Source organism: Sminthopsis crassicaudata, chromosome 2 (assembly GCF_048593235.1).
Source record: "Sminthopsis crassicaudata isolate SCR6 chromosome 2, ASM4859323v1, whole genome shotgun sequence".
In the NCBI taxonomy this organism is placed as follows: Eukaryota; Metazoa; Chordata; class Mammalia; order Dasyuromorphia; family Dasyuridae; genus Sminthopsis; species Sminthopsis crassicaudata.
This window is the reverse complement of record NC_133618.1, coordinates 541,836,530-541,848,196: the sequence shown is the minus strand read 5'-3', so window position 1 is coordinate 541,848,196 and position 11,667 is coordinate 541,836,530. Positions and strand designations below refer to the sequence as shown.

Here is an 11,667-nt window from a genome sequence, read left to right as displayed (position 1 = left end):
GAGAAAGAGAGAAAGAGAGAAAGAAAGAAAGAAAGAAAGAAAGAAAGAAAGAAAGAAAGAAAGAAAGAAAGAAAGAAAGAAAGAAAGAAAGAAAGAAAGAAAGAAAGAAAGAAAGAAAGAAAGAAAGACAGGGGGAAGGAGGGAGGGAGAGAGGGAAGAAGGAAGGAAGGAAGGAAGGAAGGAAGGAAGGAAGAGAGAGAGAGAGAGAGAGAGAGAGAGAGAGAGAGAAAGAAAGAGAGAAAGAAAGAAAGAAAGAAAGAAAGAAAGAAAGAAAGGTAAATAAAAAGAAGAAAGAGAGAGAGAGAGAGAAAGAAAGAAAAAAGGAAGAAAGGAAGGAAGAAAGAAATGTAAATAAAAAGAAGAAAGAGAGAGAGAAAGAGAAAGAAAGAAAGAAAGAAAGAAAGAAAGAAAGAAAGAAAGAAAGAAAGAAAGAAAGAAAGAAAGAAAGAAAGAAAGAAAGAAAAGAAAGAAAAGAAGGAATATGGGTCCTTTTCCTTTGATCTATTTGGAATATAGTCCTAGTAGCAGTATTGTTATAAAGTTTTCAAAGCATTTTCAGACATTTATCTACTCTCTGCTAAAAAAAAAAAAAAAAAAAAAAAAAAATTTATTAGCTCCCTACTTTATATGGTATCATATCACTTCATGTTTGACTTTCAAGGTTCTCTATAGTATGATTCTATCTATATAACCTTACTCACTATGATTCACCCAATGAACACTCTTTGGTTCTAGTCAGACTAGCCTTTTCAATGTCAGTTAATTTAGCTACACACACAATGCTCAGATCTTCACTGGCCTTCAACAAATTATCTGCTTGGGGGCAGCTAGGTGGCGCAGTGGATAGAGCACCAGACTTGAATTCAGGAGGACCCAAATTCAAATGTGGTCTCAGATCACTTAACACTTCCTAGCTGTGTGGCCCTGGGCAAGTCACTTAACCCCAGCCTCAAAACAAAACAAAAAAAAGAACACATTCTCTGCTTGACTAAAATGAGAACTTCTAGACTGATTTTCCTAACTAAAAGCTAACTCAGGAACCACACTCACTCTCCTTTTGTTTTTCCTATAGCTTAGGGACTAACTTCAGTATCCTAGGAAATTCAATTAACCACAACACAAAGTGAGAATTAAAATACTTACTCATTTCACCACATTGTGAAGAATAATAAAAATGATCAATATTAAGTAGGAATTAAGTAATTTTCATTGAAGTAGTAGGGGCCAGATTCACTAAAGTTTGTTTCAAAACATTTAACATAATCAAAAGAAACATAATGAAAGCAGTTAAACTTCTGAAGATTTCTATAATTTGTTTTTTCAAAAGATGGTGATAACTCTTTCAAGTCCTGAATTTAAAGGATAATTAATGTGTACTTTAGGTTTCTAAATAATAATATATTCTGGCTATATGACAGTATCACCACATTAAAATGATTTATTGTTCTTTATGTCATCAAATACTAACAAATATGGCAGTTCTGGAAAAATATATAAAAATGCATTTTCATGAAGATAAAACTCATGTGATAAACTACAAAACTTCAACTTTGATGCCATGTCACTGTGTCAGGGTGATCCTGGATTTCCAAGGTTGTGAAATAGAATTTAAAACTCTAGCAGATTTCACCAACACAAGATAAATTACTGCTATTATCATTGTTAAACTTGTAGATTTTTCTAATTTACTTACATTAACTTACTTATATTAACAACTTAATTTATGATAAGTAACTGGAATTTTAATAGTAATTTAAGGTTTACATATAACTTTACAAAATTATCTTATTTTAGACATAAAACAATACTATGAAGTAGGCATCATTACAGGAGATATTATCCCAGAATTTAAGCTCCCTGAACATTGTAACACAGTAACAGCAAGATTGTATGATGATCAATTATAACTGACAGAGCTGTTTTCAACAATGAGGTGATTCAGTCCATTTCCAATGGTCTTGTGACGTGCAAAAATCTTTGAAGCAGCTCATTTTGTGGTGGCAAGGAAATGGAAATTGAGTGGACACCCATCAATTGGGCAATGGCTGAATAAATTATAGTATATGAATGTAATGGAATATTATTGTTCTACAATAAATGATGAGCAGGCTTGATTTCAAATAAAACTGGAAAGGGTTAACATGAACTGTTACTAAGTAAAGTGAGCACAACCAGGAAAACATTGTACACAGCAACAAGATTATGTGATGATCAAGTGTGATGAACTTAGCTCTTTTCCGCAATACAGTGATCCAAGACAATTCCAATAGACTTGGGATGGAAAATGTCATCCACATACAGAGATGGAACTAGGGAAATGGAATGTGGATTAAAGCATACTATTTTCACCTTTTTTTGTTTTGTTTTATTTGTTTGCTTTTTCTTTTTCATGGTTTTTTTCCCTTTTGGTCTTATTTTTCTTGTACAATATGACAAAAACGGAAACGCTTAAAAGGATTGTACCTGTTCTAACCTATATCGGGCTGCTTGCTATCTTGGGGAGGAGAAAAAATTGAAACAAAAAATCTTAGATAAATGATTGGTAAAAATTATCTTTACATATATTTGAAAAAATAAAATACTAATAAAAAGCTTTAATAAAAAATTAAATTTTTGGAAAAAATCATACCTCTGTAACCCAGATTCACAGAAACAAAAAAATTTCTTAATTATGTTTTTCTTAGACAAGTAATTGCTAGTCCTGGTTGGAAACAACAGAAAGGGTATCTAATGCTCACAAAAGATACTATGGAATTCTAAAAAAAGACAGAACAAAATCAACCTATTCACTTTAATAAAAGAGATGCACACCAAATAACACTTTTGGAGACACAAGATGTCTCAAAGTTAAAAAATAGAAGAATGGAACATCACCTCTAAAACCAATGAGGGGGAGGAGAAAGACATACCTTGGAAACTAAGGAAAACTTAAATGTTATGAACAAAAGAAAAGGCTTTTTTAGAGACAAAGCACTAAATCTTCATCATTTAGAAGTACAACTGATTTTCTATCTTATACAGAAAACAGAATCAATAACATGTGACAATATATATAATATATAATAATATAAATATAATCATATTTACATATTGTATAATACATAATAATCATATATTATTTATAACATATATAATAAATCAGTAAGCTTTCCATTTTTTCAGGAGCTGATGATATAGTTGTCATAATCTGGCCATTTGTTTTTCTTCCTTGCCTCTGTTCATGAGGATCTAAGCAATAATAATTATTAGTCATATAACTCTAAAAGTCTGCCAAATGTTTTACATAAGTTATTTCATTTGAATTTCACCACCACCTTGTGAGGTGCAGCTGGCATTATTATCTTCATTTTACAGGATGAGAAAACTAAAATTTGCAGATGAAAACACAGGTCAGTTAGGATCAGACTGAGGTGTCTAGATGGGACTCAAATTAAGGTCTCCATTACAAAAGTTTAGCTCTCTTTTCAAGAACAAGAAGGTAAGCTCTAGGAAATAAGGTAAAGGGGGCAGTTAGATGGAGCAGTGAATAAGGTACTGTTCCTAAAGTTAGGAGGATCATAGTTCAAATCCTTATTTAGACCCTTAATATTTAAGCTGTGACCCTGGGAAAGTCACTTAACCCTGATTGCCTCACCCACAAAAAAGGAAATAAAGGTAAAACTTAACTTGGTTTGGCTAAATGACTGGGGAGGGGGGAAAATTAAAACCCAGGGTTTTATAGGGATGAATGTCAAAAATTATCCATATATATATTTTGAAAATAAAAAGCTTTCATTTAAAATAATAAACAATTTGACTAAAGATGGTACTAAAATGAGATTTGGTAAGTAACCTTATATTTTATTTATCCATATAATCAATCCTGATCATTACTATGTGTACTCAAGTATAAAGAAGGTATATTACATCAAAAGAAAAGAAATTCACTCAACAATATTTATTCAATCTGATAAATAAATACTGTCCATTACAACTCAATAATAGGAAAAAGACTGGCACAATCAGTAGGGAACTGCCCTGGAAGCCAGAAAGATAATAGGTTCTGACATTCTAGTCAGGCAGTCTAGATCAATGTGACTTCATTGTTCTTTAAAGGTGCTTCCAGCAACTTTCTCAAGCTTCAGACTAATAGATGCACAGCAACCTTTAGTGTACATTGGTAAAGCTGGTTTTCTAATAGAGTCCCCAAATGAGATTACAAGTAGAGTCAAAATAGGGGAAAAGAGCAGAAAGATAAGAATATAATTAATAATCCCTACTCTCCTCAAATGTTGTCTAACTAGGTTAAAGGATTGAGAGCTACAATAAAAGAATAAATGTAAAATCAAATTTACTTCAATGGAAACATTTGAGGACAGAACTATTCATATTCTTTTTAAAAATCTATTAATCACCACAAAACTAAAACTGGCAAGATTAATCTAGCACTTAAGAGAAGCAAAATATTCACTACTCATAAAGATCCATTCAATCAACAAGAATAAATTAAATACTAAGTGCAGGCACTGGACTTGCTTCTGGGGATTAAAAAAAAAAAAAAAGGCAAAAAAAAATGTCCTTTCCCTCAAGAAGGGTAGTCTGATGGGGGAAGAGATGAATAAGTACATACAAGATATATTCAGAATAGAAGGCTACTAATCTGAAAAAATTAGTAATTAGAGATTGAAGGAATCAAGAGGGGTGTTCTGCAGAAGATGGAGGCAAAGTGGATACAGGGCAAAGCACAATGGATTTGGAGTTCTAGGACCAGAAGTGGAAGCATGCCACTTACTTAGGTGTGACCCTAGGCAAGTCAGCAACTCAAAGTTCTTCAGTTTCTACTTCTATGAAAGAAGGCATAAAGGATAGGACCTTATTTATCTCTAAGGTCCTAAATCTAAGAGTCTTTAAAGAGAAAAAGCTGGGATTCAATGACTGAACAGGCTGGAAAAAGAGAACTCCTACATCCAGCAGGCAATCTCTTGCTATGGGGCTGAACATGCTCCTGAAGAGTGATTTGTACCTTCCTCCTATCTATTCTGAAATGGGATAGTGACAATGCTATCCATTCCATTTAATTTTCTTTCCAAGGTTATTTGCTAAGAGGCAGATATCACCATATCAAAGAAAGAGTACAGAAGAAGTTCAAGTTCCACATGGCAGTTACTAGCTGTGTGACCTTGAGCAAAATATCACAACCTTTCTAGGCTTGGATTTCCTCATTTGTAAAAGGATGGGTCTGGATTAGACAACAGCTAAAATTTCCTTCCCAGTTCTAAAATTCTGATGTGTTGATTTGTTCTGTCTAGATGGTTGACTGTCTTCAGACCTCAGACATTTTCCCTTTGTTTCCACCATCTCTACTTTTTAGTTCATTATTTCCCAGAAGGGTAGGGTTGGTTCTAGAAGTAAACTACAACCATAGCTATGAACTGTATAGTTAGTTAGTGTTGCCATGAAAAACAATCTTGACTACAGAGGACCAATTATGAGACACCCCACCCCCTACCCTACCACAGCACACACAAGAGCTGAGTGAGGCACATGCTGTCACACAGGGTCAATGTGTTGGTGTTAAAGAGATTTCTATAAAGAAGGTCTGTACATATGATGTTTAAAATAACAGGTTAATAGAATTATTAAGTGAGAGCTTTCCTGCTAAAGAGACCTCAATGGTTTCAAAGTGAAGCTATAAATGCACCTACATTCTTGGAAGAAAAACTGGACATGGTAAATTGAAGGAACTGTTTCAAGCACTTTAGTCTCAAAACCAATCTACTGAAATCATCCCAGGACCTTGGCTTTGGAGAATCCCCTTGCATTCTGTTGTGATCCTTGTTTTACTCTAAATTCCACTTCCAAACACTGCTTTCCTCTGGTCTTGCAGCAACTGAGCATCTCTGAGCTTGGTTTCACCTTCCCTATTCACAATTTTTCAGCTCTCTGCCTCACACATACACCCAAAACCAAGAAGTTCTCACAGAACCTACTCAACAACAGTCATTAAAAGATACTTGGGGAAGGGAGGGAAGAAAAATAATATGCAACCAATAATTCAATGATTGTCTTTGTTAGAGTGTCTGAAACTTAATTATCTATTTCTAAGGTTGACAGATTTTAAGAAATTTTCCATACTGGTACCCCTAGTGAAGAAAGTTAAAATTACACTAGGAATTCTTTATTTAGCGCGTGAATATATCCAAGACAGATCATCAGTGGTAAGCATATTTACAGGCTAACACACACAGCAATAATAATTTTTTGGACTACAATTGCATTAACAATAAATTGCCTAAGTTTTACCTCTGATTTAAAATAGAAATTCAAATTATGGAATATTTATTATAACTTATACATCAATTTCTCAGAGACCCCTAGAAACAAGTATAATGGAGCAAGTGAAAATAATGGTTTACTAAAAAAAAAAAAAAAAAAAAAAAAACAGAAAATCAAATAGGAAAGCTGTCTAATATACAAATAGCTTAAAAGAACTTAACAATAATCTTTTACTGAGATTTTCTATCCTTTCTGGAGGTGAAAGATATTGATCAATTCAATTTAGAAACGCATTACTTGTGTTGCCCCTGATATAGCTGACATTACTTGGGATTTCATGGTTCAAACATAAGTAAACTGGTCAATTCAAAGCCAAAAACTAAGGAGATTGGGGAGTGGGGAACCTTAAAACAGATGGCATTTCATTTTTTCCAAGTCCAGTTTGAACCTAATCCCAATAATGTCAAAATTAAATTTAGTTTTCTAAGAAATAATATGCATACCACAAAACAGTATACTTGAAACATTCATTTCCCGCCCTGAATTTTTCAAAAATATCATACTAGGCAGAAAACAGCAAACAGAAGTTTGTTCGTTTTTTTCCCCTACCATATTGGAAAATCTTAAAATTTCTTTTAAGAAAATTTACTCTCACATTTAAAATCAAAGTTTTTCTACCATGATCAGGGATTCTAAAATTTAAGACATAAACTTCATGTCTCTGTATAATGATTGTATTTTAAATAAAGAAATCTTTGATTCAAAAAAGCAATAGCCTTAAAAAGAAAAGCAAAAGCAGCATAATGAATAAGGACATATGTTTAAAAGAACTGGACATTTTTAGATTATTTGCTGTATTAGGAAGGGGAAAGGAAGGGAGTAAGGGAGAAAAATTTGGAACACAAGGTTTTGCTAAGGTGAATGTTGAAAACTATCTTCACATATATTTGGAAAAATAAAATACTATTAAAAAAAAAAAAAAAAAAGCAAGATCAAGAGGAAAAAAAGCCCCTCACCTTGTGTCAAAAAAACAAACAAACAAACAAACTACACAGGAAATTTCAAACATTTTTCCACCAACTACCAATGGTACTGGAAGTACCCAGATTATGATTGCACAGTTTATCTATTTCTTTCTTAAATTAAAATGTCTTATAGACATTGTTGGCAAAAACAAAACTCCCATACATACCAAAATATTCATGGAAGTATTTATTGAAGTAATAAAAAACTGGAAACAAACTGTTTAATGATCAGCAAACAGCTGAATAAATTGTGGTATTTGAATTTAATGAAATTTCATTATGCTATAGAAAATGACAAATATGAATAAATCAGAGAAAGATGAACTTCCTGACAACACAAAACATTGCTAAATTACAATCAACTACAATACTGTAAATGAAGACAACATTGAAGTACAACAGAATTCAGAAGAAATTCAGCAACCAATGTTGGTTTCAGATGACTGATATTAGAACCTACTTCCTTCCTGTCTACAAAGAGCTGAAGGACTATAGGTGCTTAAAGTTACATACTCCACTAGTCACAGCCTCTATTTCCCAGCTGTTTGGAATGGTTTAGTTTAAATGAGGTTTGAGATTTTATGTTTTGTTTATTTAGAGTTGGGATGGGGGGTTTTTGGGGGGAGGGGTTATTGGAAAGTCTTTGTAGTATAACAAAATGTTTCACCAAGTAAATAAATGCACCTTCCAAGATTTTTAAAATTCTTTTTCAGCTGTGCTGAAGCAAGATTTTTTTTTTTTTTAAACTTTTGGGAAAAACTGTTAAATGTCAGCTATTCAATTTTTTCATTTGACAATGAAATTTCCTCAGAATGACCAATGAATACCAGGATATTTTTTGGTGAAATGGAAGTTTATAACCAAAAATAAAGATTTTTTTTTTTAAACCATACCCCTTTCTCTAATGATCACAAACCCTTTTAGGTAACAAATATTTAGTGTAACATCTACTACCCTTCCTCCTATACAAATTATATTAAAGTCATAAGATTAAAAAAAATAAGAAAAAAAAAGGTGACATCTTGCAAAATGCTTCTAAAACACTATCATAAGGCTCTTGAAAAGATAAAAAAAATTAATTTTCTTCAAAATATGCTTTAGGAGAAATTCTGGTGCAAGATAACATTAATTTCAAAAGGTTAAAAAATTGTAGTCACTTCCAACAGATCATATAAAAATGGCCTTACCAAACATTGACAACAGTGATGGAAATAATTTACTTTGGTATGCAATGATGCTGCTGTTAATATCATTTACATAATACTTCTGATTTGCACAACAGTAGAAGCAAGTAATTGGTTCAGGAACTATATTTACAAGTACTTCCTTTATTTCTGACACTTAGTATACCACCTAGACAGCAAAGTATCCTTCAAGCCCCTTTTAAATCTTCAGAGACATAAAAAACATTTGAAATTCTCTCTTAAACAGAGAGGCTAATCCCTTCAACTATCATTTGAAGAATACTGGAGAATTGAGATTTTCTTCTGTGTTTTTCAAAACACAACATTTAAGTATTGAACAACTCTACATACAATAAAAAAAAAAAATCAACTTTCTTATAGTCTGTCATTCAATCAAATCATTTGATGTTTCATTTAATCTCAATAAGTAGAACAAATTATCTGAGAGTTATAAAATCATTACCAATTGTGTCCAAGAGCCAGCCAATTTCTTTGGCTGAAAAGCCCTACCTTTTCCTAAATTGCTGAGAACAAATTTATTCAAAATGCAAAAGAAAACATAAAGGCAGTATTTGTTCCAGGATGTTAACAAATAAGTTTAAAAAAAAAAAAAAAACTCCATTTCATGTTTTTACAGTAAACACTTGCAAGAACTTAAAGCAATTTTGCAACCTGTAATCAACTTTTACAAGTAAAATCCTGATATTAACAGAAGAATTTTGGTAATTACATTAGAGGTAACTTTTGAAAATCTGGAGTTTAAAAATGTATTATCAACAAATACAATATTAAATCCTAAGATTTATGCAATATATGACTTAATTCCTATTATAAATACACATAACAAGAAAAAAATTTAACTTTTAATATGTAAGTGTGTAAACACATACTATTTACCTTAATGCTAATCAGTTTTATGGAGCTACTAACAATTCAAATCTGTGTTATTTAAAATGAATGATCAAAACCTGGTAGCCACTCACCATGATGTACACACTTTCTTAGGAACATTATTTTGATTCAGTACTCATCTTATTAACTAGCCTCCAAGTTTCCTCCATCTCTCAACTGTATGTCCAAATCCTCTCCATCACTCTCTCTGAGAATGAGGTCGTTTCTATCATACAGTCTAAAAGATTAAGAAGATTCAGTGGCACAAAATCCTAAGAGTTGTGAATTCTCACATCTCATCTATTCTGAGACACCTATCACCATAGTACCTAGCTGTTCAGTCACTGATTAGAACACAAATGACGAGGATCTTTCTGCTCCATCTAAACTAGGGCAGGCAGCTTTCCTGGCAGAAGAAGTGGCTGGGGAAGGCTTGCCTGAACAAGTCTGGCCTAGACCTCTATATCTGCAAAGCCCCCAACCTTCCTCCTGCTCCTCCACCATCACCACTACTACATCTTTGCTACTTCAAACATACACACGAACATCACTCCATTGTAAGCTTGGTGGATTTAAGCTCACTACCGGGCACTTCGGAGCTTTCCGGAACGGCATTTCCCTAAAATAACTTACGGAGGATCAAAGGACAACCAGGTTCAGAAGGCTGGGAGCCAGCCAGGGAGCTATTAGAGCCAGGGCAGAGTGTGCCACTGAGACAATCACTTTAGCTGGCAACAGTTTCTAAACACTGGAAGAATCCTTCAGGAGGCAAGCTCCCCTGGCCCCACACGCCTCTGCCCTGGAGTGCCCACTCGGGAGTCCCGGGACGCAGAGGACGTGATGCCCGTGGCGGGGTGGGGGCAGGAGAAGGGGGACGGCTCTTCCCCGCCGGCGGTGCCAAGGGCGGCTCCCCGCCTGGCCCCACAGCGCAGAGCCCTCTCCGGTGCCCACCCCCGGCGACCTCCTCCGCCCACCCTGGAGGGAGCCTGATGTCCGCCCGCAGCTGCAGTTGCGGCCCGGCCGGGGTGACAGCGCCGCCGGGGTCCCCGAACCCAGTCCCTGCCCCGGGGGAGGATGCTTCCCGTGGAGGAGCGGTCCAGGTGACAAGTCTGCGCCAAGGAAAGAAAGGCCGCTCGGCTCAGAACCCGGGGCCTCCTCCATACAACTACCTTCCCGCTCATCCAAGGAGGCCTCCAGCCCCCACTCCGACCCCCGGCCGTGCCCGGCGCCCCCGCGCCAACTCAACCCTCCCGCCGGGCCGGCCTCTGCCCCGCCCGCCCCAGCAGCCCTGCCGCCTCCGGGCCGACCCTGGAGACGTCCGCTCCGCTCGCCAGACCCTCGGGCCCCACGAGAAGCGCAGTGGGTACCTGGATCTGGCCGTGCTTCAGACTCCAGGTACGACAGGCGCGGTCCCCTCCCGCAGGCGCCGAGCGGCTCCTCTCCCCACCGGCCGCGGCTCCTTCTCTCTTCCCCAGGAGCGGGAGGGTGGAGGGGTGCGGGAGGGGAGGGGGGAGGGGGAGGCGGGGAGCAGAGGGGCGGCAGGAAGCGAACCGGAACCACTAGAGACGGCCCCGCCCTCGTCCCGAAGCCAGTCCAGCTCATTGAGCTCCTATAGGGCAAGAACGGGAGAAGGCGAGGTGGGTTGCGCAGAACTACTTCCGGGTTATCACCGCGCCAGTCTTCCCTAGCAACCGCGTGGGGTTGCTAAGCGGAAGTACCTTCGAAAATTTCACCCCCACCCCCAGTCTTTCCTTTCTGAGTAGCTCAGCGAAGGGTCCTTCTCGGTCTACTAACTACCTCCTCCTCTTTACAATGACAGCCCCTTACTTTCTTCCCCTCAGCTGCGAACACACTTGAGGATCGGATCATACGCGCACGCGCTCTCATCTCTAGATCGAATCATCTCGACCTTCTTTATCCCTCCACCTACCCCCATTCCAAATGCATCCTCAGTCTCTGACTCTCCCGAGCTCTTCCGCGCCCGCCTGGACCATCCCAGACCCGGTGTGCTCCTTCCCACCGAAGCCCTCAGCCCCCAAAGCGTCCACGCGGTATAGCGAGCATCTCCCTCTGGTGGGTGTTCCGCTGTACTTCAACCGCTCAAAAAACAACAAACAAAAAGCCATCTTTCCTTTTTATGCTTTGAGATCCCCATTGACATCTTCCCCTTTTACAATTCCAGACACTGAAAAAATGGTTTTTATTTGAGTCTTCATCTACCTTCTTCTGGTCAGAAAGTATCATAACATTCCTTTGCTAAGGTTTTGGAGCAAATATGATTAGATAGTAGGGCAAAGAAACGGGAAAGGGAT

The 11,667-nt window shown here is 37.0% G+C and overlaps 2 protein-coding genes across 11 annotated transcripts in view; one reads left to right on the top strand and one right to left on the bottom strand.

Annotated features, from left to right (window-relative positions):
* CSNK1G1 (casein kinase 1 gamma 1) overlaps positions 1-11,246 on the bottom strand; it is a 241,641-nt gene extending 230,395 nt beyond the window's left edge. For 3 of the 10 annotated variants that reach the window (XM_074294845.1, XM_074294853.1, XM_074294854.1), the window contains exon 1: positions 10,723-10,851. The gene's annotated coding sequence lies outside the window, so the exon portion shown is untranslated. Of the gene's footprint in view, positions 1-9,447; positions 9,668-10,722; positions 10,917-11,182 lie in introns of those variants that run through there. The other 7 variants (XM_074294844.1, XM_074294849.1, XM_074294847.1 and 4 more) reach the window with 5 other exon arrangements.
* On the top strand, positions 3,356-11,429 carry LOC141552964 (uncharacterized). The gene is made up of 3 exons (XM_074284856.1): positions 3,356-3,389; positions 10,121-10,750; positions 11,197-11,429. The coding sequence occupies exons 1-3, from the start codon at positions 3,356-3,358 to the stop codon at positions 11,313-11,315; spliced, it is 783 nt and encodes a 260-aa protein (XP_074140957.1). The 3' UTR covers positions 11,316-11,429.
* The last annotated feature ends 238 nt before the right edge of the window (positions 11,430-11,667 follow it).

Bases quoted from the DNA above. Each gene is read 5' to 3' on its own strand.
- LOC141552964 (XM_074284856.1), top strand. From the start codon at position 3,356: ATGAGAAAACTAAAATTTGCAGATGAAAACACAG. The intron at 3,390-10,120 runs GTCAGTTAGGAT...AGAATCCTTCAG, and splicing joins ATTTGCAGATGAAAACACAG to GAGGCAAGCTCCCCTGGCCC. The intron at 10,751-11,196 runs GTACGACAGGCG...TCTTCCCCTCAG, and splicing joins GGCCGTGCTTCAGACTCCAG to CTGCGAACACACTTGAGGAT.